Raw genomic sequence first — 27,956 nt, 5'->3', positions numbered from 1 at the left:
GAAATAAACACTTGAAATATATCAGTGTATTCATTATACAAGTTTCCCTTCTTGAATGGAATTGGTGAAATACATCAACTTTTTGAAGATATTCTAATTATATGACCAGCACCTGTATATTAAAGTTTTACTTCTTTGAGGTGTATGTACAATACAACTTTCACTAAGTGTCACCAGAAGAACTAAAAGACATGGAGGTAAAGACCATTATGAGCAAGGGCACCGTCTCTCCAGTGTATAATAAGTTGACGTACAGAAGAAGGAGGAGAGTTTTCTAAAAAGCTATATAAACCAGCAAAAACACTTAAGCACACATACATACACTTGGGGGATGGAGATCTCAGCTCTCATAATTAGTTTGAAATTAGCTCTAAGTTTCTTAGAAGTGAACTCAGCACTTGATTTGAATGATTGTGGGAGTGGCCTGAAACTAAGGACTGGCTGCACACAGGCTCAAGATGGTGCTGTGGTCAGATCTCAGGCTTCATCTGTCATATGTAAGCTGCAGGGTTCTGCTCGTCTACCTTCATTCTCAAAGGATGGTGACTATGTTATTGGGGGTGTTTTCTCCATACATAGCAACATGGATACAGTGAAGCGTAGCTACACCACCATGCCTGAGCCACTAAGGTGCACAGGGAGGTTAGTAAGAAGGTGAACTGGGGAATATATGGCTGTTAAACTGTGTGACAGCAGAACTGTTTGTCTGAAATTGGTATGATGTGAATACAATCTTGTTGCAATGTTGTTTATGTGAAAGTTTAAAAATTGTATCACTTTAATGGCCAAATCAGTATGTGAACATGTCAATGATAAATTATACTGACAGAAATAGAAGAATGAGGTTTCAAAAAAACATGACACTGTATTTGGCTGATTTAATGCTTCAGTTACTGTCCAAAACTCTGAACTGTACTTGCTTATTGTACGCTTTCTGTTACCACTAAGAACTGTCCTTTTCTTATATGCACTGACTGTCTGTGTGCAGAATTAACTCCAGAGAACTGCGCTTCTCACGTGCAATGGTCTTTGCCATTAAGGAGATTAACAACAACGTAAAACTGCTTCCGGGCGTCCGACTCGGTTATCAGATCCATGACTCATGTGCCTCAGTTCCTATTGCAGTGGAAGTAGCATTCCAGCTTACAAATGGCCTGGATCCAATGTTTTACACTGGTGACAATTGTTCACAGTCTGGTATGGTCATGGCTATTGTTGGTACATCTGGCTCCACACCATCCATCAGCATGTCTCGTGTCATCGGGTCCTTTAATATTCCTCAAGTAAATATGTTTTGGTAAAATGTGGTTTGAATATGTGTTTCCTGATTTTGCCAATAAATAAGTATATTGTGTTATTTTCCATTAGGTGAGCCACTTTGCCACTTGTGCATGCTTGTCCAATAAGCAGCAGTATCCCAGTTTCTTCAGAACAATTCCCAGTGACCAGTTTCAGTCTGAAGCTCTGGCCAAGCTGGTGAAACAATTTGGTTGGACGTGGATAGGTGCTGTCCGCTCAGATTCAGATTATGGAAATAATGGCATGGCTTCTTTCCTGAATGCAGCACAGAAAGAGGGGATCTGTGTTGAATACTCTGAATCTTTCTCTCGCACCCACCCACGTAGCAGGATCCAGAGAGTGGCTGATGTTATCAACAGGTTTCTACATCATGGCTTATAATTGTGTCCCCTGTCTTAATACAGACCTGCTCACAAAACGATGAAATAGGAGAATAAAAAAATGTTGTATGTGTGTTAATAGCAGCAATTTATTTATCTTTCTGCTTTCTTCACCTTTGATTTCATTGCTCTAAAATATAATAAATATCCTTTAAATGAAAGTATAATATTTCTCCAGGTCAACATCTCTGGTTGTTGTGGCATTTGTATCCTCTGGAGACATGACGATGCTTTTCGAAGAGCTGTCTCTTGTGCCTTCTCCACCTCGTCAGTGGATAGGCAGTGAGTCCTGGGTGACTCACCCGGACATGCTGAAGTTCACTTTCTGTGCTGGAGCCATTGGATTTGGTATTCCACGATCTGTCATCCCAGGTCTGAGAGACTTCCTGCTGGATCTCTCTCCCACTAAAGTGGCAGTTTCCCCAATTCTTACTGAATTCTGGGAGGATGCATTCAACTGCAGACTAGAAAAAAGTGAGAATAGTGCTTTTTTTGTTTGTTTTTTTTTTAAATAACGTGATAGTCACACATTAGTGTTCTTTGTGGTTCTGCCTCAGTGGAGCATACTGTGTTAAAAAGTTAGCAGGTGCCTCAAGGAGAAACTCTAGACATTTATTATAATCTTTTGATACTACACAAAAACCTGAAGTAGATATAAGATATTTTTAAAATGGAACTTGTCTTGTAACTTATTTATGTTAATGTGATTCTGAATGTGCAAAATAGTGCTTTGAAATGTAAATAGATGCACAGTATATAGTAGAAACACACCTTTCTTCAAGACTTACTGTAAGGTTAGTGTACAATATATAATGTAATGTGACTGAGCTAAAAGAAATCAGGAGTGTGTGTCTATATTTTTCAGGTGCTGCCACAGACGAGAACGTGTGCAATGGAAGTGAAGACATACAAAAGCTCCAGGTCCCGTACACTGACACATCTCAGCTCCGCATCACTAACATGGTGTACAAAGCTGTTTATGCAATAGCTCATGCCATTCATAATGCTGTGTGTCTGGAGACAAATTCTACAACTCAGTGTGACAAACTCACCAGAATAGACTCCAAACAGGTCAATTAAAAAAAAAAAATGAATGTTATATATTACTTTACTACATACAGAGAATGACACTTTTTTTTTATTCTTGTCTCTCCATCACTGCTTGACCTAAATTCATTGTCACAGATTCTTACTGAGCTGAAGAAAGTAAATTTTTCCCAAAATGGTTATCATGTGTCATTTGATGCTAACGGGGATCCTGTGGCCATGTATGAGCTGGTTAACTGGCAGAAAAGTAGCAGTGGCAGCATTGAGATGGTGACAGTAGGGTACTATGATGCATCACTGCCAGTGGGCCAAGAGTTCCATATCTACAAGAACTTAACCTGGGTGGAGGGCAGGACACAAGTGAGGAGCAACAATTTAATATAAACATAATTATGACAACCATGTACCAAAGAGTGATACGATATCAGTCTGATTTTGTCTGTATATACTGTATGTTTTCAGGTTCCTGTATCAGTGTGCTCTGACAGCTGTCGTCCAGGAACTCATAAAGTGCTGCAGAAAGGAAAACCCATCTGCTGTTATGACTGTATACCATGTCCTGAGGGAGAGATCAGCAATGTTACAGGTAAAATACATGTTTCCATATGCATATCTACCACATCTACTGCATTACTTAGATTTTAGACTTTTTCTGATTCATTCTTTCAGATTCCACTGACTGTTTCCCCTGCCCAAAAGAGTTCTGGCCTAACACAGAGAGAGACACCTGTTTCCCAAAGCCTGTAGAGTTTCTTTCCTTCAGTGAGGTCCTAGGAATCATCCTGGCTGCATTCTCAGTTGGTGGTGCCTGTCTGGCTGTTATAACAGCGACTGTATTCTTTCACCACAGAACATCCCCGATTGTCAGGGCCAACAACTCTGAGCTGAGCTTCCTGCTGCTCTTCTCTTTGACTCTGTGTTTCTTATGTTCATTAACGTTCATTGGAGCACCCTCGGAGTGGTCCTGTATGCTGCGTCACACAGCGTTTGGGATCACCTTTGTCCTCTGTATCTCTTGTGTTCTTGGGAAAACTATAGTTGTGTTAATGGCCTTCAAAGCTACACTTCCAGGTAGTAATGTCATGAAATGGTTTGGTCCTCCACAGCAGAGAATGACTGTGGTGTCTTTCACATTTATACAAGTTTTAATATGTTCTGTTTGGTTGGTTCGTAGTCCTCCTTTTCCAATGAAAAACCTAACCACCTACAAAAAAATAATCATCCTAGAGTGTGCATTAGGTTCATCTGTTGCATTCTGGACAGTGTTGGGGTACATAGGCCTGTTAGCTGTCTTCTGCTTTGTGTTAGCTGTCCTAGCTCGGAAACTACCTGATAATTTTAATGAAGCTAAACTGATCACCTTCAGCATGTTGATCTTCTGTGCAGTCTGGATCACTTTTATTCCAGCTTATGTCAGTTCTCCTGGGAAATTTACTGTGGCTGTGGAGATATTTGCTATTCTGGCATCTAGTTTTGGACTAATCCTGTGTATATTTGCTCCAAAGTGTTTTATCATATTGTTTAAACCAGAGAAGAACACTAAGAAACATGTAATGAATAAATATTAATCTTAGGATCATTGGAATTATACATACAATATAGAGCCTTATGCTGCCCACATTCAACACAGCCAACAATTTACATTAAATGATGTCATGTTCTGAATATGAAATAATACCATCATCTGCTGAAAATGTAAAATAAATTCAAAATGAATACCAAAGTTGTGTGTGTTTGTTCAATGTGATATAACACACAAGACAATGTAAATGTAAGGTTCAGTAAAAAAAATAGGGAGGGATGTTTCATTCTTAATATCAATTTCTACAGTGTTCACATGAAAAATAAACTGTTCAATTAAATGGTTTAAATATATCAATGTAATACACATATTCCTGCTAAATTAGCCCAGGGTTTAGGTTTAGGTCAGAAATATGCTTGTGTTTGTATTAAAGGGTGACACAGGAATTGATTTTTCACTCCCACAAAAAAAAACTACCTATAGATAAGGAGGTACACTACCGCTCAAACGTTTTAGATCACTTGCAAATGTTTTTGTTTTCCAAAGAAAGAAACACATTTTCATGGAATTCACAAACAATTGTATTTATTTCACAAACGTGTTTAAAAAATGATGTAAATTTTTTAATAGAGGCCTATTATTAGCAATTGTCAGTCCTCTGTATCAATCCCCTGGTATTGCTGCTAATTTCAGTTCATTGTTTTATACGGCTACTTGATTATGTGCAAAACCTTTTTTTTTTAGAAAGGAAGGCTACTTAATGCTTGAAATTGTGAAGAAACCTAAAATTTCTTATCATGCTGTTAACTACTCCCTTCAGAGAGCAGCACAAACTGGCTTTAACAGGAACAGAAAAAAGAATGTGAGGCTCTAATGAACAAATGAGCAAAAAGCAAATATCTGAGAGAGTGTAGTTTAAGACAAAGACGCCTCCCAGGTCCTCAACTGACAACTGCACTATATGCTGGACTTCATGGCAGAATTGCCAAGAAAAAGCTGTATTTCAAACTAAGACTAAGACAAAAGACTGATATGAGCAAAAGAACACATATTTGACAGTGGTGGACTGGAAGAAGGTGTGGAGAGAGTCCAAGTTGGAGGTCTTGAAAAGATGAAAAGATGCTAGAACAGTGCTTAATACATTTAGTCAACCGTGGCGGAGGCAGCATGATGGTCTGGTCTGAGTTTTGTACAGAGTGGAAGGGACCTTAAGGAAGTAAAGATGCTTACAATCTGCCAGGCTCTAATTGCTGCAAAAAGTGTTCTTCCTAACTGACAATGTGAGAATGTCAAGTTTCCTTGGAAAACAATAACATATCTAAGTCATCATCTTTTGAGCAGTAGTGTAGATAGATACTTCATTAATGCCAAATCTAAACAGAAATACAATTGCACCTTCAAGTTACACACAGTTTTCAAATCTACAGAACAAAACAGGAAAATTAAGCAATTGGTAAATCCACTGCCATCCTGTAGGCATCCCGTTATCTGGAAGATTCCCAAAACATGGTCTGTGTGTACTGAACCATTAGCCACACAGAAAAGACATTAGTGGAGATTTTTGGTCAGTGTTTTTTCCAGTGCTGCTGTGTACCTGCTCAGACCTTGCAGTTGTACAAACTGTGGTCTGTCTGTCAGTAGTCAATAATCCAGGAAGCTGTGGAGCTTTGTTAATCTGCATGTTAGGAACGTCTCTCTCAGCAGGACAGGCTCTTTAGCTGTGGGAATGTCGGAGGAAGGGTGGAGTGAAGAGGGGTGATGGTGGGATGGTAGTTTTCCATGGTGTTCCCAGTGATAAGTGTGGTTTGGTGGCAGTGTATAGATTCTGCACGTTTGCAGTAAGTAAATCGTAGTAAATAAGTAAATTTTTGTTCCTGGTGGGGCAGTTGACATGCTGGTAAAAATTTGTGGTTAAATGCATTCTAGAAACCTAGTTACTGAAATCCATGTAGAAATGCAGTAAAAGAGTAATCTGTATTCTCCTCTGTCCTAGGCTTTCTTTCTCTCTCACTTTGTGTTGGTTCCAGCTTAATTTGGATTTTAGGCAGACTTTAAGGCAAAAATTAGGCTAAATAGCTTCCTGTAATGATCTCTGCTTTCATCCACACGTACTTCTCAGCTGATAGTTGTAGAATAGCGACCTATCGGCAGCCTTTGTTATGCATGTGCACTCAAACAAATTAAAAACCTGGTCATCAGGTTTCCCTAATTCCCTACCCCAATTACGGTAAGCCTGGTTTCCTGTTAACATGACAGTTAAGAAATTATCTTTCTTGATGGAGAGCTGCATTAGATAATCTGGCGTCCACAATCACCAGATCTGAACCCAGTTGAGATTGTTTGAGATTAGTTGGAGCAGAGGGTAAAGGAATAGGAGCCAACAGGTATTCAGTACCTGTTGGCTCTCCTAGTTGCTTGGAGATTTTTGGAATACCATCCCAATTGATTAACCTATCAGGCTGAGAATACTAGCTAGTGTGCAAAGCTGTACTCAACACAAAAAGTGGCTACTTTGGGAAGGCCAAAATATAAAACATATTCTTGGGTGTTTAACATGTTTTTTTTTTTACTACATGATTCCATGTGAGTTATTTCATAGTTTAGAAGACGGATGTATACTGTTAAAAATACTAAAAAAAAAAGAAAAAAACACTTATCCTGGAGAAGTAGAAGGTGTGTCCAAACTTTTGACTGGTGGTGTACCCTCTTGGAGTCTCTAGGTGGGGTTTCGTTCCCTTTCTGTTTCTTTCTGGTTTCAGTAGAATCACATAACATTTGGGTCCAAACAGAGCCACCAAAAGACCAAAACCTGAGGCCAAAATTGCAAATACCTCCACTGCATTTGCGTATTTTCCTGGGGAATGTACATAACCAGGAATAAAAGCCACCTACACAGCACAGATGATCAACTGTCATGATTTCAGCCTCATTGTTGCTTGTGTTTCCCCCCATGCTCTTATTTTGACAACTTCCTGTTTCCTCTTCCCAGTCTGATCACATGCACTCACCTAATTGGTTACACCTGGTCTCCCCCACTCTATAAATACCGGCCTGCTCACCTGTCTCCCCTGCCATATAGTCTGTTCTTAACTCCCGGACACTATCCAGCGTTTCTCTTGGACTGATTTGTTTTGGATTTCTCGGACTCGGCCTGCTCTGGACCCCGTCTCTTGCCTGACCCCCTGGTGCTGTGAATTCTGTTTATTCCTGGTTATTCCCCCTGCTCACAGTACCAGACCTCTCCCTGTATCTACCTGATTCCCCTTCTCTGACCTGCACCCCTTCTACCCTGGATTCCCCCTCACTGGACCAGCCTGACCTGACCCTGCTTCCTGTCTACCCCTCTGGTTCTGTGAGTTTCCCCTCGTTGTTCCCTTTCTCTGCTCTGTTTCTGTTTGGATCTCCCTGTGTTTCGACCTGGATTGTCTTTCTGTCGTGGATTTTGCCTGTCGGATTTATCTCCGAACTGTTTAACTGTGTATGACCTGGATTCCCCTTGACCTCCGAGTTTAGCCTTTGGATTAACTGTTTGGACTGCCTTGTACATCACCTTAGACTGTTTTCCCACCCTGTGTTTTGGACATTGGTTTCCGTCACATTCTGTGACTGTTTGTCATTGTGCTTCTGTGTTATTCTGGTTACACTGCTGGACACTCTCCACCGTTTTCAGTCGCCACCATTCACCATCTCTATTGTCCTCCATTTTGTCCATGTGCTCTCTGTTGGTCAGCCATCTCGGATGTGATGTCACTTCCGGTTTCCACCAAGATCACCATACTCGCCCTACGTCATCTTCTCCCATCCAGGCACTGTTGTACCCATTGATTTACTATTGTTCTCTATAAATAAAGATTGACTACTCAGTCCTGTCCTGTCTTATCTCTAGCCATGGAGTCCTTCCTCCAGCTCGTGACATCAACATGCTGAAGGTGATGAGTTTGGCCTCATTGAAGTTGTCTGGAAGATTTCTTGCTAGAAAGGCTAACAGGAAACAGAGAACAGCTAGTAAACCAATGTAATCCAGTAACACTGTAAATCCAACCACTGACCCTACAACACACTAAAAACAATCTTGTCATTGTAGTACCGAGTGTTTTTATGAGGAGCTGGTGAGGCAGAGACAAGCCAGACAATGCATATTGCTCTATGAATAGAAGTAAGAACCATACAAGTACCTGGGGGACAGCTCTTGCTGCACACTGACTGAGGTGGCTGTATGAAGAAGCAGAATTGCATATCATGGGATGAGGGAATATTTACGGCAGTGAATTGTAATCAAGATGAGCTATTTTGGGAAAAGCAGGTGTTACCTTTTTAGATTCAAAGTTCCAAAAGATTTTGTCCTCATAAAGTATGAGCTCTTCCCCTTTAAAAAGTGACTTTTTAACTACCCCCACATTCTGAACTTTAGTTCTTCCATCAGGGAGCCACAGCCAGTTCATGATATCATAGATTGGTAAAGCATCACCGTTCTCATCAAAAGACACTTGATCACCAAATGATGTAGTGAAGTTGACTCTTTGCAAATAATGTACAAGCTACAAATGGATAAGAGTTTTGAAAGCACGTAACACATAAATAGAACAGCATTTGAAGTTTTTACACTAATGGAAACCTTTTCATGTAGAAAGTCTATCCATTTTAATTACTTGTAACACTGTAATTTAGGTGGTGTGGTGAAATCAGAAACATTGATTTTAGAGACCGTGACCATGTTGCAGCCATTCCTGGTGGAGATAAGGGGTCTGCATTCAGAAACAGAGGTTGACAAACTACTAATTCCTTCAGTAATTTCTCAGTAACAGTGCAGTGTGTAGCTCATGTCTGCATGTAGCCAAATAGTGCTCGTCGAGGAAGAAACTCAACTCTGTAACACTGCTGTACAACTGCAAGTGAACTGACTGTTTCTGTAGTCCTAATTTGGATTGATTTTCCTTTAACTACCTTATTAAACTAATCTTATCCAAACTATGTGATGGGGAAACAGCGTTTTACACAATTCAGAAATGAGACGTTTTCACTCCAGAGGACTGATTGGACTGGGGCTAAATAAACAAGATCAGGAGATTAGTTTGTCACCTCATAATGTCATTAAGGGTTTAAATAAGGAAAAGACAGGTGCAGTGTGAGCTGTATCACACCTGCCACGGCTCCAGCGTTTTGAAGCTAGCACAGCTGTGTCTGCTGAAGGGCCCATTCCCTGGCACACAACGCAGCATGTCGTCAAGGGCATGTGCCAGAGCATACACAGCCTTGTAAATATTGTACTCTGGCCTGAGGTCTGAGACATTCAGCAACTCAGTCTCTACAGTCTCTAGATCTTCATCCCCAGTGCACATTGTTCCCCCAGTTTCCACCCAGCCTTCTGGAGGTGGAGCAAATCTACATTGAAATGTGTACTCCCAAAACTGATTGACCTGAGGAGAGAAATTCAGTATTGTAATAATGAGGATTTTAAAACAACTCAACTATGATTATCAGGCAGATGTTTGTTTTTAAAAAGACTATTACTAGACTATTTTCATGGCTGTTGTTGTGGTGAAGGTCAGGATATATTTGTAACAGAAAATCTCTCATCCCAGGAATTTCTCATTGACAGACAGCAATTCCCAGGGTGCCACCCAAATACGGCATGAATTCAGGCGTCCAGAGTACCTCGACTGCTGTCCAGGCTTCACTAGCCATCCATTGCTCACCCAGACACTAAGATCCTGTCCAAGTTATAAGGTATATATCATAAAATGTTCAGACTTCTCTCTTAATTCATGTTAGTATAAGGAGAGCAGTGCTGCAATTAAACTAAAATAAACCACTACTGTAACATAGATTAGGCCTTAAACTGTAAGACTTTGCCATAGCTTAGTTTAACATGCTATGGCATCAGACTCTGCTGCAGTACCTTTTTAAATACAGTGGTGTTCGTCATATAATTAGAATATCTTCAAAAAGTTGATGTATTTCACCAATTCCATTCAAGAAGTGAAACTTGTATAATGAATACACTGATATATTTCAAGTGTTTATTTCTTTTAATTTTGATGATTATAACTGACAACTAATGAAAACCCCAAATTCAGTATTTCAGAAAATTTGATTATTATTTAAGACCAATACAAAGAAAGGATTTTTCCATCTCAAAACACCTGCAAAGCTGGGCAAGACACAAAAGGTCATTAAAAACGGGGTTGGCTGTTCACAGAGCTCTGTGTCCAAGCACATTAATAGAGAGGTGAAGGGAAGGAAAAGATGTGGTAGAAAAAAGTGTACAGGCAATAAAGATAACTGCACCCTGGAGAGAATTGCGAAACCAAACCCATTCGAAAATGTGGGGGAGATTCACAAAAAGTGGACTGCAGCTGGAGTCAGTGCTTCAAGAACCACTACGCACAGACGTATGCAAGACATGAACAACAGACATCAGAAGCTCGTCTGGGCTAAAGACAAAAAGGACTGGACTGCTGCTGAGTGGTCCAAAGTTATGTTCTCTGATGAAAGTAAATTTTGCATCTCCTTTGGAAATCAGGGTCCCAGAGTCTGGAGGAAGAGAGGAGAGGCACAGAATCCACGTTGCTTGAGGTCAAGTTGCCACAGTCAGTGATGGTTTGGGGTGCCATGTCATCTGCTGGTGTTTCTCCACTGTGTTTTCTGAGGTCCAAGGTTAACGCAGCTGTATACCAGGAAGTCTTAGAACACTTCCTGCTGCTGACCAACTTCATGGAGATGCAGATTTCATTTTCCAAAAGGACCTGGCACCTGCACACAGTGCCAAATCTACCAGTACCTAGTTTAAGGACCATGGTATCCCTGTTCTTAATTGGCCAGCAATCTTGCCTGACTTAAACCCCATAGAAAATATATGGGGTATTGTGAAGAGGAAGAAGCGATATTCCAGACTCAACAATGCAAAAGAGCTTAAGGCCACTATCAGAGCAACCCGGGCTCTCATAACACGTGAGCGGTGCCACAGACTGATCCACTCCATGCCACGCCGCATTGCTACAGTAATTCAGGCAAAAGGAGCCCCGACTAAGTATTGAGTGCTGTACATGCTGATACTTTTCATGTTCATACTTTTCAGTTGGCCAAGATTTCTAAAGATCCTTTCTTTCTATTGGTTTTAAGTAATATTCTAATTTTCTGAGATACTGAATTTGGGGTTTTCATTAGTTGTCAGTTATAATCATCAAAATTAAAAGAAATAAACACTTGAAATATATCAGTGTATTCATTATACAAGTTTCCCTTCTTGAATGGAATTGGTGAAATACATCAACTTTTTGAAGATATTCTAATTATATGACCAGCACCTGTATATTAAGGTTTTACTTCTTTGAGGTGTATGTACAATACAACTTTCACTAAGTGTCACCAGAAGAACTAAAAGACATGGAGGTAAAGACCATTATGAGCAAGGGCACCGTCTCTCCAGTGTATAATAAGTTGACGTACAGAAGAAGGAGGAGAGTTTTCTAAAAAACTCTCCTCCTTTTTGCTATATAAACCAGCAAAAACACTTAAGCACACATACATACACTTGGGGGATGGAGATCTCAGCTCTCATAATTAGTTTGAGATTAGCTCTAAGTTTCTTAGAAGTGAACTCAGCACTTGATTTGAATGATTGTGGGAGTGGCCTGAAACTAAGGACTGGCTGCACACAGGCTCAAGATGGTGCTGTGGTCAGATCTCAGGCTTCATCTGTCATATGTAAGCTGCAGGGTTCTGCTCGTCTACCTTCATTCTCAAAGGATGGTGACTATGTTATTGGGGGTGTTTTCTCCATACATAGCAACATGGACACAGTGAAGCGTAGCTACACCACCATGCCTGAGCCACTAAGGTGCACAGGGAGGTTAGTAAGAAGGTGAACTGGGGAATATATGGCTGTTAAACTGTGTGACAGCAGAACTGTTTGTCTGAAATTGGTATGATGTAATTACAATCTTATTGCAATGTTGTTTATGTGAAAGTTTAAAAATTGTATCACTTTAATGGCCAAATCAGTATGTGAGCATGTCAATGATAAATTATACTGACAGAAATAGAAGAATGAGGTTTCAAAAAAAACATGACACTGTATTTGGCTGATTTGATGCTTGAGTTACTGTCCAAAACTCTGAACTGTACTTGCTTATTGTGCGTTTTCTGTTACCACTGAGAACTGTCCTTTTCTTATGTGCACTGACTGTCTGTGTGCAGAATTAACTCCAGAGAACTGCGTTTCTCACGTGCAATGGTCTTTGCCATTAAGGAGATTAACAACAACGTAAAACTGCTTCCGGGCATCCGACTCGGTTATCAGATCCATGACTCATGTGCCTCAGTTCCTATTGCAGTGGAAGTAGCATTCCAGCTTACAAATGGCCTGGATCCAATGTTTTACACTGGTGACAATTGTTCACAGTCTGGTATGGTCATGGCTATTGTTGGTGAGTCTGGGTCCACACCATCCATCAGCATGTCTCGTGTCATCGGGTCCTTTAATATTCCTCAAGTAAATATGTTTTGGCAAAATGTGGTTTAAATATGTGCTTTCGGATTGTGCCATTAATTATTAAGACAATATATTGTGTTATTTTCCATTAGGTGAGCCACTTTGCCACTTGTGCATGCTTGTCCAATAAGCAGCAGTATCCCAGTTTCTTCAGAACAATTCCCAGTGACCAGTTTCAGTCTGAAGCTCTGGCCAAGCTGGTGAAACAATTTGGTTGGACGTGGATAGGTGCTGTCCGCTCAGATTCAGATTATGGAAATAATGGCATGGCTTCTTTCCTGAATGCAGCACAGAAAGAGGGGATCTGCGTTGAATACTCTGAATCTTTCTCTCGCACCCACCCACGTAGCAGGATCCAGAGAGTGGCTGATGTTATCAACAGGTTTCTACATCATGGCTTGTAATTGTGTCCCCTGTCTTAATACAGACCTGCTCACAAAACCATGAAATAGGAGAATAAAAAAAATTTGTATGTGTGTTAATAGCAGCAATTGTCAATTTATCTTTCTGCTTTCTTCACCTTTGATTTCATTGCTCTAAAATATAATAAATATCCTTTAAATGAAAGTATAATATTCCTCCAGGTCAACATCTCTGGTTGTTGTGGCATTTGTATCCTTTGGAGACATGAAGATACTGATGGAGGAGTTGTCTCTTGTGCCTTCTCCACCTCGTCAGTGGATAGGCAGTGAGTCCTGGGTGACTCACCCGGACATGCTGAAGTTCACTTTCTGTGCTGGAGCCATTGGATTTGGTATTCCACGATCTGTCATCCCAGGTCTGAGAGACTTCCTGCTGGATCTCTCTCCCACTAAAGTGGCAGTTTCCCCAATTCTTACTGAATTCTGGGAGGATGCATTCAACTGCAGACTAGAAAAAAGTGAGAATAGTGCTTTTTTTGTTTGTTTTTTTTAAAATAACGTGATAGTCACACATTAGTGTTCTTTGTGGTTCTGCCTCAGTGGAGCATACTGTGTTAAAAAGTTAGCAGGTGCCTCAAGGAGAAACTCTAGACATTTATTATAATCTTTTGATACTACACAAAAACCTGAAGTAGATATAAGATATTTTTAAAATGGAACTTGTCTTGTAACGTATTTATGTTAATGTGATTCTGAATGTGCAAAATAGTGCTTTGAAATGTAAATAGATGCACAGTATATAGTAGAAACACACCTTTCTTCAAGACTTACTGTAAGGTTAGTGTACAATATATAATGTAATGTGACTGAGCTAAAAGAAATCAGGAGTGTGTGTCTATATTTTTCAGGTGCTGCCACAGACGAGAATGTATGCAATGGAAGTGAAGACATACAAAAGCTCCAGGTCCCGTACACCGACACATCTCAGCTCCGCATCACTAACATGGTGTACAAAGCTGTTTATTCAATAGCTCATGCCATTCACAATGCTGTGTGTCAGGAGACAAATTCTACAACTCAGTGTGACAAACTCAGCAGAATAGACTCCAAACAGGTCAATTAAAAAAAAAAAAAAATGAATGTTATATATTACTTTACTACATACAGAGAATGACACTTTTTTTTATTCTTGTCTCTCCATCACTGCTTGACCTAAATTCATTGTCACAGATTCTTACTGAGCTGAAGAAAGTAAATTTTTCCCAAAATGGTTATCATGTGTCATTTGATGCTAACGGGGATCCTGTGGCCATGTATGAGCTGGTTAACTGGCAGAAAAGTAGCAGTGGCAGCATTGAGTTGGTGACAGTAGGGTACTATGATGCATCACTGCCAGTGGGCCAAGAGTTCCATATCTACAGGAACTTAACCTGGGTGATGGGCAGGACGCAAGTGAGGAGCAACAATTTAATATAAACATAATCATGAGAACCTTGTACCAAAGAGTGATACAATATCAGTCTGACTTTGTCTGTATATACTGTATGTTTTTTAGGTTCCTGTGTCAGTGTGCTCTGACAGCTGTCGTCCAGGAACTCATAAAGTGCTGCAGAAAGGAAAACCCATCTGCTGTTATGACTGTATACCATGTCCTGAGGGAGAGATCAGCAATGCTACAGGTAAAATAAGATGTTTCCACATGCATATCTACCACATCTACTGCATTACTTAGATTTTAGACTTTTTCTGATTCATTCTTTCAGATTCCACTGACTGTTTCCCCTGCCCAAAAGAGTTCTGGCCTAACACAGAGAGAGACACTTGTTTCCCAAAGCCTGTAGAGTTTCTTTCCTTCAGTGAGGTCCTAGGAATCATCCTGGCTACATTCTCCATCGGTGGTGCCTGTCTGGCTGTTATAACAGCGACTGTATTCTTTCACCACAGAACATCCCCGATTGTCAGGGCCAACAACTCTGAGCTGAGCTTCCTGCTGCTCTTCTCTTTGACTCTGTGTTTCTTATGTTCATTAACGTTCATTGGAGCACCCTCGGAGTGGTCCTGTATGCTGCGTCACACAGCGTTTGGGATCACCTTTGTCCTCTGTATCTCTTGTGTTCTTGGGAAAACTATAGTTGTGTTAATGGCCTTCAAAGCTACACTTCCAGGCAGTAATGTCATGAAATGGTTTGGTCCTCCACAGCAGAGAATGACTGTAGTGTCTTTTACATTCATACAAGTTTTATTATGTTCTGTTTGGTTGGTTCGTAGTCCTCCTTTTCCAATGAAAAACCTAACCACCTATAAAAAAATAATCATCCTGGAGTGTGCCTTAGGTTCATCTGTTGCATTCTGGGCTGTTCTTGGGTACATAGGACTGTTAGCTGTCTTCTGCTTTGTGTTAGCTGTCCTAGCTCGGAAACTACCTGATAATTTTAATGAAGCTAAACTGATCACCTTCAGCATGTTGATCTTCTGTGCAGTCTGGATCACTTTTATTCCAGCTTATGTCAGCTCTCCTGGGAAATTTACTGTGGCTGTGGAGATATTTGCTATTCTAGCATCTAGTTTTGGACTAATACTGTGTATATTTGCTCCAAAGTGTTTTATCATATTGTTTAAACCAGAGAAGAACACTAAGAAACATGTACTGAAGAAATATTAATCCTAGGATCATTGGAAATATACATACAATATAGAGCTTATGCTGTCCACATTCAACACAGCCAACAATTTACATTAAATGATGTCATGTTCTGAATTTGAAATAATACCATCATCTGCTGAAAATGTAAAATAAATTCAAAATGAATACCAAAGTTGTGTGTTTGTTCAATGTGATATAAACACACAAGACAATGTAAATGTAATGTTACAGTACAAATAATAGGGAGTGATGTTTCATCATTAATATCAATTTCTACAGTTTTCACAGTGAAAAAATAAACTGTTCAATTAAATGGCTTAAATATATCAATTGAACACATATTTCTGCTAAATTAGCCCAGGGGTTTATGTTTAGATCAGAAATAAGCTTGTGTGTGTATTAAAGGGTGACACAGGAATAGATTTTTCTCCCACAAAAAAAAAAGTAGTAGGGTAGTAGGGATATAGATAGGGGGGATTCCTACCTATATATAGGGAGGTACACAATAGATAGGGACATACACTACCTCCTGCCCATCTCGGCTCGTCACTACCTCCTCCTACATTTTCATACAATTAACAAACAATTTTATCCATTTCACAAATATTTAATAAATGATGTACATTTTTTGAATAGAGGCCTATTGTTAGCAATTGTCAGTCCTCTGTATCAATCCCCTGGTATGGCTGCTAATTTAAGTTAATTGTTTTATACGGCTAATTGATTATGTGCAAAACCTTTTTTTTTTTTTTTAGAAAGGAAGGCTCATCAATGCTTGAAATTGCAAAGAAACTTATAATTTCATATCATGCTGTTAACTACTCCCTTCAGAGAGCAGCACAAACGGGCTTTAACAGCAACACAAATGAGCAAGAAGACAAATATCTGAGAGTGTGTAGTTTAAGACAAAGACACCTCCCAGGTCCTAAACTGACAACTGCGCTATATGCTGAACTTCATGGCAGAATTGCCAAGAAAAAGCAGACTGAAACTGAGACAAAAGACTGAGATGAGCAAAAGAGCACAGACATTTGTCAGTGGTGGACTGGAAGAAGGTGTGGAGAGAGTCACCAAATACCTTTAGTCAACCGTGCCAAATCTAAACAGAAACCTTCAAGTTGCACACAGTTGTCAAATCTACAGAACAAAACAGGAAAATTAAGCAATTGGTAAATCGACTGCCTGTTTTTTTGTCTCTGGTGGGGCAGTTGACATACTGGTAAAAAGTAGAAGGTGGTTAAATGCACTCCAGAAACCTGGAAATCCAAGTATACGTGCAGGAAAAGAGTAATATGGTTTGAATCTAAAAAGGTAACACCTGCTGTACTCAACGCAAAAAGTGGCTACTTTGAGAAGTCTAAAATATAAAACATATTCTTGGGTGTTTAACATGTTTATTTTTACTACATAATTATATGTGTGTTGTTTCTTAGTTTGGAAGTCTTGGATGTATACTGTTAAAAATAATAAAAATAAAGAATCCTTATCCTAGTGAAGGAGAAGGTGTGTCCAAACCTTTGACTGGTAGTGTACAGTAACCTTCTTGAAATCTAGGTGAGATTCCGTTATGTGTCACCAATCACCAGCTTGTATTGTTACACATTACATGTTAACATTTACAGGGCCAATGACAACAAAATCATGAGTGATACAACCAGGGGGAATGTTTTGACTGTTGGGAACTGAAGTGGAGTTTTACTGGAAATATGTGCAAGGACTGTCCATCAACTTCAAACAACTCCACATATGGCCGTATTAGATCAGATGGGAGATCATGTAGTTGCATTTTATTCAGATTTCATAACATTTGATGTAGTTGTACTCATATATGTATCTAGGTTGTGTTTTTTTTTTTTAGCTTCTTCTCACAGAACTATATGTCGTATGCTTACAACCAGAAGGGTTATCATTATAAAGTAAAACATGGATCAAGCATCAATTTATGCTTTATATCTTTGGGTTGTCTCGACCCATAATTGCTTTCTTTGTGTTTCTCTCTGGTTTCAGTAGGATCACATAACATTTGGGTCCAAACAGTGCCACCAAAAGACCAAAACCTGAGGCCAAAATGGCAAAAATCTCCACTGCATCTGCGTATTTACCTGGGGAGTTCACATAAGCAGGAACAAATGCCACCCACACAGCACAGAAGATCAACATGCTGAAGGTGATGAGTTTGGCCTCATTGAAGTTGTCTGGAAGATTTCTTGCTAGAAAGGCTAAGAGGAAACTGAGAACAGCCAGTAAACCAATGTAACCCAGTAACACTGCAAATCCAACTGTTGACCCTACAACACACTCAAAAACAATCTTGTCATTGTAGTACTGAGTGTTTTTATGAGGAGCTGGTGAGGCAGAGACAAGCCAGACAACACATATTGCCCCCTGAATAGAAGTAAGAACCATAACTGTCCCTCTCTGCTGCACAACACCAAACCACTTCAGACTGGCTCCACCTCCTGGCTTTGAGGCCTTGAACACAGCTAGAACTACCATGGTTTTCACCAGAATACATGAGACACAAAGAACAAAGCTGATTCCAAATGCTGCATGTCTCAGCTGGCATGTCCACAGTCTGGGTCGTCCAATAAACAAGAGTGAGCAGAGGAAACACAGTTTAAGTGATGCCAAGATCATGAAACTCAGTTCTGAATTGTTTGCGCGTACCATTGGTGTGCTGCGATGATGGGTGAAGATTACTAGAACAACAGCACAGAAAAATGTTCCCAGCAACGAGGTTGTTGTCAAGCAGATGCCTAGAGGCTCGTTGTAAGAAAGGAACTCAGTTTTCTTAGGAACACAGTGGTCACGCTGAGGACTGGACCAGAAGTCATCTGGACAACTGATGCATTCCATGGAGTCTAAGAAATAGAAATTGCTTAAACACAAACTGATATAATGTTTCCAATATAAAGCATTAAAAAATAAAACCAACCAGTCTTATTGCTGATTTTTCCATCAGAACAAGGAATGCAGTCAAAACAGCAGTCCGGTTCCCCCTTTCTTCTGGCCATACGAGTACCTGGGGGACAGCTCTCGCTGCACACTGACTGAGGGGGCTGTAGGAAGAAGCAGAATTACATATCATGGGATGAGGGAATATTTAAGGCAGTGAATTGTAATCAAAATGAGCTATTTTGGGAAAAGCAGGTGTTACCTTTTTAGATTCAAAGTTCCAAAAGATTTTGTCCTCATAAAGTATGAGCTCTTCCCCTTTAAAAAGTGACTTTTTAACTAACCCCCACATTCTGAACTTTAGTTCTTCCATCAGGGAGCCACAGCCAGTTCATGATATCATAGATTGGTAAAGCATCACCGTTCTCATCAAAAGACACTTGATCACCGAATGATGTGGTGAAATTGACTCTTTGCAAATAATGTACAAGCTACAAATGGATAAGAAAAGATTAGAAAGCATGTAACACATAAATAGAACAGTATCTTAAGTTTTTACACTAACAGAAACCTTTTCATGACAAAGAAAAGAAAAGAAGAAAAAAATCTTTACAATTTTAATTACTTGTAACACTGTAATTTAGGTGGTGTGGTGGAATCACAAACATTGATTAAAGAGACCGTGACCATTTGCAGCTATTCCTGGTGGAGATAAGGGGTCTGCCTTCAGAAACAGAGGTTGACAAACTACTAATTCCTTCAGTAATTTCTCAGTAACAGTGCAGTGTGTAGCTCATGTCTGCATGTAGCCAAATAGTGCTCGTCGAGGAAGAAACTCAACTCTGTAACACTGCTGTACAACTGCAAGTGAACTGACTGTTCCTGTAGTCCTAATTTGGATTGATTTTCCTTTCACTACCTTATTAAACTAATCTTATCCCAACTATGTGATGGGGAAACAGCGTTTTACACAATTCAGAAATGAGACGTTTTCACTCCAGAGGACTGATTGGACTGGGGCTAAATAAACAAGATCAGGAGATTAGTTTGTCACCTCATAATGTCATTAAGGGTTTAAATGAGGAAAAGACGGGTGCAGTGGGAGCTGTATCACACCTGCCACGGCTCCAGCGTTTTGAAGCTAGCACAGCTGTGTCTGCTGAAGGGCCCATTCCCTGGCACACAACGCAGCATGTCGTCAAGGGCATGTGCCAGAGCATACACAGCCTTGTAAATATTGTACTCTGGCCTGAGGTCTGAGACATTCAGCAACTCAGTCTCTACAGTCTCTAGATCTTCATCCCCAGTGCACATTGTTCCCCCAGTTTCCACCCAGCCTTCTGGAGGTGGAGCAAATCTACATTGAAATGTGTACTCCCAAAACTGATTGACCTGAGGAGAGAAATTCAGTATTGTAATAATGAGGATTTTAAAACAACTCAACTATGATTATCAGGCAGATGTTTGTTTTTAAAAAGACTATTACTAGACTATTTTCATGGCTGTTGTTGTGGTGAAGGTCAGGATATATTTGTAACAGAAAATCTCTCATCCCAGGAATTTCTCCTCGACGGACAGCAATTCCCAGGGTGCCACCCAAATACGGCATGAATTCAGGCGTCCGTAGTACCTCGACTGCTGTCCAGGCTTCACTAGCCATCCATTGGCGGCCTGTCACTTTCTGCCTCACTACCTGTGAATCATAATATTACACAGTGGTTTAGTCTTATTTTAATCCCTCGCTTTTAGATTACTGTTTCATCCAAAATGAATATCTTATTATATTCTTACCTCCTCCATGAGGTGAATCATGTGGATCTCATGTGCAAACACAATGACCACTCGAGCTGTGGATATTTTTATCAAATCTACAATCCTTCTATATTCAGGTGGGTCACTGTCCCATGGTAAAATCTCTGTGAAGGCCAGACAACCTGCACCAGACAGGCTGAGGTCAGACTGAAATGTTCGAGCAGCATGAAGTCCATAATCATCATTACTGACTAGCAGACCTGCCCACGTCCAGCCAAAGTGTCTTAAAACCTGAATCATGGCACGCACCTAATTGGATGGGAGAGCATGAAAACAAATATGTACAGGAATGCATACAGTAATTATGTGATATGTGATATAACTCTTTCATTGGAAGAAACACGTACAATAAACAAATACTGTAGCTTCTCTAATGAAACTATGAAAACTACCTGGAAAGTATCACTGGGGATTGTTCTAAAAAAGGATGGAAAGCGCTGCCGATTACTCAGGCAGGGACATGTGGCAAAGTAACTCACCTGTGAGAGACATAAGTAAGCACAAATCGTATTCATTGCATGATGGTAAACTCATTTAACAAACACTGAACATTCAAACACGCAGTTTTACTAAAATAGATCACTTCAAACTATTCTCATATCGCAAGTGGAAATAATTAGAAAGTAAGAAACTTACAATGGGCAGTTTGTAAAGCCCTATTACACTTGACATGGCAATAGTAAATGTTGAGTAGGAATCACCCACAATCCCCAAGACTGGAGGGGAACCCACACAGGTCTCATCCAAAAGAAACTGCTCCTCTTGACCACTGGCTAGTGACAACGAAGCACGCAGTGAAATTCCAAGTGTGGCACAGCTGTCATATACACTATATCCCAGAGTCACATTAGGTAGCAGATTGGGGTTTTTGTTGATCTCGTAAATGGCAAAAGCCATGGTTTGAGCATGCCTGAAACCTAGGATATCAAAGCTAACACACACCACCATTAACAACTATTTACAGATACAGTCTTTTAAAATTTGAATACATCTGCAATGAATATGACCCCAAAATATAAATACTATAAATAAAGAATAGAGAATAATCAACACTGCTGTCTGCTGTATTTGTGTGAAACTCACCTTTGGCACTTTGGCTGGCTGGGCTCTGAGGTAAAGGAGAGCTCAGGAAAAACAAATGAGTAATGGACCTCAAACAGACCCCCCAGAACCACGTCACCAGCTTTGTGCATCCCATTAAGATCAAAGTGTTTCAGTGTTTTACAAGAAAGAGCAGAAAACACAGGCAGTAAATATGGTGACGAGGACAAAATCAAGGCAAACAGAAGCAGGCGTGTGTCAGCTGCCCCCATGACGGCTCTCCTCCTTTCACCTGTTTCTAATCATTTTGCATAGTCCTTTAATTTTATATACAAGACTACATCATCAGTCTTTAGTCATCAGGTTGTTTATTAATTAATCTTTCCCTCCAACCATTGGGGAAAGTGATGTAGAGGCGAGGCCGAAAACTAATTAGGAAGCCTCTGAGTCAAAATGTGTTATTACAGCAGCTATTATTAATTTTACCAAAAAACACCAGGTGCTGCACGTGTCTACACAGGAGCGCTTCAGATACCATATAAACTGTAGGTCAACCATGTTTTAATACACAATACACGGATTGCAATACACAATTGCAATCCGCATAAACGCAGAAGCATAAAAATAGGGTTAGGGCCACAAATACCAGGGTGTAGTGCGAGTGGTGTAAGCGTGGCTGAAATGCTCTCTGTAGAGAGTGCTTAATACAGTACATACAGTGTGAAGTACGTACACTGCGTCTTATCACAGGCAAACTAGTGCAACCATAATGATGACCAGTAGGTGGCAGAAGTATGCCAAGACAGTTTCACAGGTCTATACATTTGAGTGACAGCTAGTTTATAAAATAATTACAACTACAGCCTTTTTCAAAGATTAACACAATAGCAATATTCAGGAAGTGATTCATCACAGGTCTGGTAACCAAGTGCGATTACAGAAAAGACTTTCATACTACATTTTTATTGTCATGAAAATTGGTGCGGAGTTCTTTCATGTGTTTTTTTTTTTATTTTAGAATTGTTAGCAGATCTAAACACAACAACACCCATGCTCACAAGCAAAATAAATCAAATTCTGCTCATTCATCTGTGTTTTATTATAAGATTGAGATAAATTTGAGGTCAGTATTCGAAGAGAAACACTTTATAAACATGACTTTTTCATCTGTTTTGATTGAGATCAGGACAGTTTTCTCCAGCAGACTTAATGCTCTAGTTGAAACTCAGAGTTCAGATGTCTTGTTCTCTATTCTGCTCTGCCATTGCTTTCTATTGTGATTGGTCGTTCAGGCGATGACACATGGCCAATGAAATGATGGAAACATAGTAGTTTTATATACTGTAGTCATTGTAATCATTAGGCAGATACTACTTTGGAGAATTATCATCTCCAGCCCACACACAGTCTTTATGGAGTCAGTGTGGATGCTACATTCAACCCTGGCTGGGGCTTCTCTGTGGCTGCTTATTTGGGCCTTATTTAGCCTTCTTCTTCTGGTGTTTTCTGATGTTCCTCGATTTGTAAATGAAAAGGAAGTAAGTTTGGAGGGAGGTAATGTGAAAGGAGACACTATAACAAAGAGACTGAGTGGCTTGGAGATACAGGGAGAGAGTAGCTTTAATTCAAGTTCACCTCAGTGTGTGAAGCTGGAAGACGGTGACTCTTTGACCCTGCAGTCGGAAGGGGATGTTGTGATTGGAGGGCTTTTCCCTCTGCATTATTTGGCCCTAAGGCCACAGCACAGCTACTCTAGCAAACCCCAATACACACCTTGCAGTGGGTGAGTCTGCAGATGCCATTTATGTCTGATATATCTTCATTTTGATTTGCCTTTCTCAGATTGTTGAAAAATCACACACTATTACACAAATAAAATGTCCTCCTGCTGTGTTTATGTTTCTCCTACACTAGTAACAGGTTCTAATTTTCAAAAAGTGTGCTGTGATACAGTTTCTTGCCATGAGATTTATTTCACAAAATGCTCTTATATTTAATTTCCTGCAGCTTTGACCACAGAGCCTTCCGCTGGATGATGACCATGGCGTTTACAGTGGAGGAAATTAACCGTGACTCGAGCCTGTTACCAGGTGTTAAACTAGGCTACCGGTTAATGGACAGCTGTGACCATGTCCACACCAGCCTGCAGGCTGTTCTTTCCCTAATCACCCGGACCACAACTGTGACGAGTGAGGGGAGCCAAAACAGGCAAAATATGCACACAGTAGAAAAAACAAGAAAGAAAAGGATGCTGACAACAGGTGTTGAATGTAGCACAGCAATGCCTCACAGTGTTGGAAATAATGGAAACTACACGATAGAAAATGTAACAGAGGAGAGAATGGATAGGAGTACAGAATCTGAAACACTGTCTACGTGTCTGGCTGGTTCTCTTGTACCTGCTGTGATCGGTCTTGCATCCTCTTCCCCTACAAGAGCCGTGGCTCAAACTCTTGGCCCATTCAACGTCCCACTGGTAATAAAGAAATGAAAAGCTCAGTGCTCAGTGCTCAGTATTTTAACTTTATAAAGGCTGTGTTTTCCTTCCACCACTTGTTTTTTTTCACATGAAAAGGTGCTTGAATTAACTTCCCCTCTCTCACAGGTGAGCTATTTTGCCACTTGTACCTGTCTTACTGACAAGCATATCTACCCATCATTCATGCGGACTGTGCCAAGTGATCTCTTTCAAGTTAAAGGTCTTGTACAGCTGGTCACCTTCTTAGGCTGGTTCTGGGTGGGCACAGTTGGAACCACGGTGAGACCCAGACTTTTCTTTTCACTCCACTGTCAGTCAGTTCAACAAAGCAACTTCATTTTCTAAACTTGTCTCGATATGTTTCAGGATGACTACAGTCAATATGGCATCCAAGCATTCTCTAATCAGTTTATACTGCAAGGTGGTTGTGTGGCATTTCATCTGACTATCCCCAAATCGCCCACAGCGGCTGAAATACAAGAAATGGCAAATAGGTTGCAGAGCTCATCTGCACAGGTTGTGGTTGTCTTTGCCACAGAGGGACAGCTGCTGGATCTGCTCTCAGAGGTAAACACTAAGTAAATGTGTATGCTCAGGCATAAAACATTTAATTTGCATTTTTATATTAGTAATATGATCATTAGAAATATTGTGCAATCATCATCACTTCTCTTTGTGTGTATTTTTCTAGCTTGCTCAGAGAAATGTGACAGATATCCAGTGGGTAGCTAGTGAAGCCTGGGTGACTGCTAGACTCTTGACTTCACCCCGCTTCCACCATCTCCTAGAGGGCACACTAGGCTTCTCATTCCCTGGAGTCACAATCCCCGGCTTGAAAGAGTTCCTTTTGAGTGTAAGGCCATCTCCCAAACCTGGGATGGAATTCATCAACATGTTCTGGGAAGAGCTATTTGGCTGCAGGCTAGATTTTGGAGGAGTCACCAGATTCCAAGAAAATGAAGCTGGTACAGTGGATAACATAATGAGATTGGAAGCTGACTATGGAAATGCTTCTAGATCCTTGGTCACATCTACTGTACAACACACCGTTGATGAAAATGATAAAGCTGCTGCTGAGAAGCCTGTGTGCACAGGTTCAGAGGACCTGATGTCCACTGACAGCAGTTACACTGATGTATCTAAGGTCAGAATATCCTATAACGTGTATAAAGCTGTATATGCCATTGCCCATGCTCTGCATACTTTACTGAACTGTGATTCCACAGGACTTTACAAAGGCGTGTGTGAAAATCAAAAATCATTTACCTCTAGGCAGGTAAGCCTTCACACTGCAAACGAAAATGTCGAAATCAGTTTTCACGTACCCATTTGTATCCCTCATTTAGTCTGCTGTTCTGTTCTCTGGTCTTTCTTTACTCCTATTTTTGAACAGTTGCTGGATCATCTGAAGGCAGTAAATTTCACCAACCAGTTCGAGGAAAAGGTTCACTTTGATACAAATGGAGAGCCAGTTCCTCTCTATGAAATCATTAACTGGCAGAGGGACAGTAACGGTGACATGAGGTGAAATATTGTACTTCAAGAAGGAATACAAGTGTATGTTTGAGAAATCACGATAGAAAAGCTTTCTTCCTGGTTTTGAAGAATTCTATAATGCGTTTAGATTTATCAAAGTGGGAAGTTATGATGGTTCAGCTCCATTACTACAGCAGTTACAGATTGAGAAGAGCGCCATTGTATGGACAACAGGACAGTCACAGGTGGGTTTTATGTCCATGTGTGTCTATAGAGGATCTTCATTTTAAATATTGCTTGATTACACTTCTATTTTTTTCATGCTTCTATACTTCAATTGTATAACCATTAGCGGATGTTTGTGCAGGTGCCTGTTTCTTTGTGCAGTGCTCCGTGCCCCCCTGGCAGCAGGCAGGCCAGACGCCCTAGAGAGCCTCGATGCTGCTTTGATTGTTTACCCTGTGCTGATGGGGAGATCAGCAACCACACCGGTAGACTGTTTTATGTATATTATGTTAAAATATGTTACAATTTCTGCATGAAGCAGATTGTCAATGAAACCACGGACACTAAGTCATCAATGCATGGTTTGTGCATGCACAACAGCAATGTTTCTAGATGTTCATGTAACGTGTGGTTTCCCCCCCACAAGGTTCCACTGAGTGTACAAAATGTCCTGAGTACTACTGGTCAGACAAAGACAAGGTCAAATGTGTCGCTGGGGTTGAAGAATTCCTGTCTGTCTCTGACACCATGGGCATCATCCTGGTGGTACTCACTCTGCTGGGTGTTGTTCTCACCACCGTAATCACCACTGTCTTTCACCACTTCCGCTCTACGCCCATTATCAAGGCCAACAACTCAGAAATAAGCTTCATGCTTCTCCTGTCACTCAACCTCTGCTTCTTGTGTTCTCTGTTGTTCATTGGCGAGCCATCTGTGTGGACATGCAGGCTCCGCCAGGCAGCATTCGGGATCAGTTTTGTCCTCTGTCTCTCCTGCCTACTAGTTAAAACTATTGTAGTGCTCCTGGCCTTTCGGACTAATGTACCTGGATCCAGGGCTCTGAGACTGTTTGGACCCTCTCAACAGAGGACTCTGATCCTCTGCACCACAGCTCCTCAGGTGGGAAGGCTGTTACTGTAAACCTATGATCATTTCAAGTTTTTTGTGTGATTCATTAAAGAACTGCCTGTCTTCGAATCTCATCCTTAGGTTTGTCTCTGTGCTGGTTGGCTGTTGGCTGCACCTCCCTTTCCATTCAGGAACCCAACCTACCAAGCCTCAACTGGAAAAGTAAAGACAACATGCTTCGATGGCTCCTACAGTCTATTTTTATACTGGCATTACTTTAGAAAATACTGTGATCAGAAAGGTTTAAAAATCTAACAGAAAAAGTCATGCAAATGGTATTAAATATATTAATTCATTTGTATTTATGTGTTGTTTTCACATATTTAGATTGTTGTGGAGTGTAAGGAACTGTGGCCTGCTGGATTTTACCTGGTCCTAGGTTACATTGGGATACTGGCCTTCCTTTGCCTTCTCCTGGCGTTCCTTGGACGCAAACTACCTGATACATTTAATGAGGCGAAACTCATCACCTTCAGTATGCTGATCTTTTGCGCTGTGTGGATCTCTTTTATCCCAGCTTACATCAGCTCCCCTGGAAAGTTTACTGTGGCTGTGGAAATATTTGCTATATTAGCTTCCAGTTTTGGACTGCTACTGTGTATTTTTGTGCCTAAATGTTATATAATTCTATTGAGGCCTGAAAGAAACATTAAGAAAGGCATGACTGGAAAATATTCCAGATGAACTTGAAAATGTTTGAAAACTTTGAATAACTAAATAAAAATGTTACAAAAATTGTGTTTCCATGTTTTTACCAACATGTTTGAAGAAGCACTACAAAACAACTGTCACACAACCACTGCATCTTTGAAAATTCAAATTACTCATTACTAGCCTTAAGTCACTCGTTGGGCATGTAAACCTATATTATCTGGGACCATGAATGAGCACTAGTGTTAAATTGGAAGCTGATTTCTGATTTTAGTCTTTTGACTAAAATGTAAATTAGTTTTTGTCACATTTTAATGGGTCTTTAGTTCTAGACAAGAAAAACATGTTAGCCTAGTTTTATCTGTGACACCTCACCTCACCACCAATTTTAGACCTGGAAGTATATCTGTATATATTTATATCTTTATATAATAACCTGCTCAAAAAATGTACCTTAATCTTTATAGCATGAGACAAAGTTACTTAAACTTCAGGGATATACATTTTTCTATTTAGAAAGCTACTGGTAGCATGAAGCAGTACCTGCAGCCCAGTCAGGTTGCACAAGTAGTGAAGTTACTCCATAATGGCACATTTTGGAGTTGCAAGAACTTTTGCTGGTCAGCAGCAGGACTGGTATCTCAACAGGAGGAATTTGACCTTAATAAATACAAAACTATATTTGTGAACTTAGTGAACCAGGGAACATCTTTATTTTTT

General features: G+C 40.3%; 4 protein-coding genes across 4 annotated transcripts; 3 read left to right on the top strand and 1 right to left on the bottom strand.

Annotated features, from left to right (window-relative positions):
* The first annotated feature begins 568 nt into the window (after positions 1–568).
* Positions 569–4,294, top strand: LOC113165056 (extracellular calcium-sensing receptor-like). The gene is made up of 8 exons (XM_026364519.1): positions 569–642; positions 989–1,283; positions 1,369–1,658; positions 1,858–2,153; positions 2,545–2,750; positions 2,865–3,086; positions 3,189–3,312; positions 3,396–4,294. Exons 1-8 carry the CDS (start codon positions 584–586, stop codon positions 4,292–4,294), a joined length of 2,391 nt encoding a protein of 796 aa, XP_026220304.1. The 5' UTR covers positions 569–583.
* Positions 4,295–12,026: 7,732 nt separating this feature from the next.
* On the top strand, positions 12,027–15,766 carry LOC113165040 (extracellular calcium-sensing receptor-like). The gene is made up of 8 exons (XM_026364518.1): positions 12,027–12,100; positions 12,448–12,742; positions 12,835–13,124; positions 13,327–13,622; positions 14,013–14,218; positions 14,335–14,556; positions 14,660–14,783; positions 14,868–15,766. The coding sequence occupies exons 1-8, from the start codon at positions 12,042–12,044 to the stop codon at positions 15,764–15,766; spliced, it is 2,391 nt and encodes a 796-aa protein (XP_026220303.1). The 5' UTR covers positions 12,027–12,041.
* A 1,929-nt stretch (positions 15,767–17,695) lies between these two features.
* LOC113165024 (extracellular calcium-sensing receptor-like) lies at positions 17,696–21,690 on the bottom strand. Its single transcript, XM_026364517.1, is given in 10 exon segments — positions 17,696–18,609; positions 18,684–18,807; positions 18,906–18,983; positions 18,985–19,134; positions 19,760–20,035; positions 20,130–20,336; positions 20,435–20,704; positions 20,848–20,934; positions 21,092–21,386; positions 21,539–21,690. Coding segments are annotated over 10 exon segments (2,511 nt in total). The 5' UTR covers positions 21,649–21,690.
* A 1,838-nt stretch (positions 21,691–23,528) lies between these two features.
* LOC113166306 (extracellular calcium-sensing receptor-like) lies at positions 23,529–27,269 on the top strand. The gene is made up of 9 exons (XM_026366377.1): positions 23,529–23,972; positions 24,342–24,542; positions 24,667–25,251; positions 25,369–25,499; positions 25,600–25,696; positions 25,819–25,942; positions 26,104–26,576; positions 26,667–26,747; positions 26,913–27,269. The coding sequence occupies exons 1-9, from the start codon at positions 23,529–23,531 to the stop codon at positions 27,267–27,269; spliced, it is 2,493 nt and encodes an 830-aa protein (XP_026222162.1).
* The last annotated feature ends 687 nt before the right edge of the window (positions 27,270–27,956 follow it).

This window comes from Anabas testudineus, chromosome 13 (genome assembly GCF_900324465.2).
Source record: "Anabas testudineus chromosome 13, fAnaTes1.2, whole genome shotgun sequence".
NCBI lineage: Eukaryota > Metazoa > Chordata > Actinopteri > Anabantiformes > Anabantidae > Anabas > Anabas testudineus.
Note: the sequence above shows the minus strand (reverse complement) of the source record. Positions and strands in the feature narration are given on the sequence as shown.

Coding starts and splice junctions, on each gene's coding strand:
- LOC113165056 (XM_026364519.1), top strand. CDS start 584: ATGGATACAGTGAAGCGTAGCTACACCACCATGCCTGAGCCACTAAGG. Junction 2,154..2,544: donor CAACTGCAGACTAGAAAAAA/GTGAGAATAGTG, acceptor TATATTTTTCAG/GTGCTGCCACAGACGAGAAC. Junction 2,751..2,864: donor CCAGAATAGACTCCAAACAG/GTCAATTAAAAA, acceptor TCATTGTCACAG/ATTCTTACTGAGCTGAAGAA.
- LOC113166306 (XM_026366377.1), top strand. CDS start 23,529: ATGATGACCATGGCGTTTACAGTGGAGGAAATTAACCGTGACTCGAGC. Junction 25,252..25,368: donor AATCATTTACCTCTAGGCAG/GTAAGCCTTCAC, acceptor ATTTTTGAACAG/TTGCTGGATCATCTGAAGGC. Junction 25,943..26,103: donor GGAGATCAGCAACCACACCG/GTAGACTGTTTT, acceptor CCCCCCCACAAG/GTTCCACTGAGTGTACAAAA.
- LOC113165040 (XM_026364518.1), top strand. CDS start 12,042: ATGGACACAGTGAAGCGTAGCTACACCACCATGCCTGAGCCACTAAGG. Junction 12,101..12,447: donor CCACTAAGGTGCACAGGGAG/GTTAGTAAGAAG, acceptor GTCTGTGTGCAG/AATTAACTCCAGAGAACTGC. Junction 13,125..13,326: donor GTGGCTGATGTTATCAACAG/GTTTCTACATCA, acceptor ATATTCCTCCAG/GTCAACATCTCTGGTTGTTG.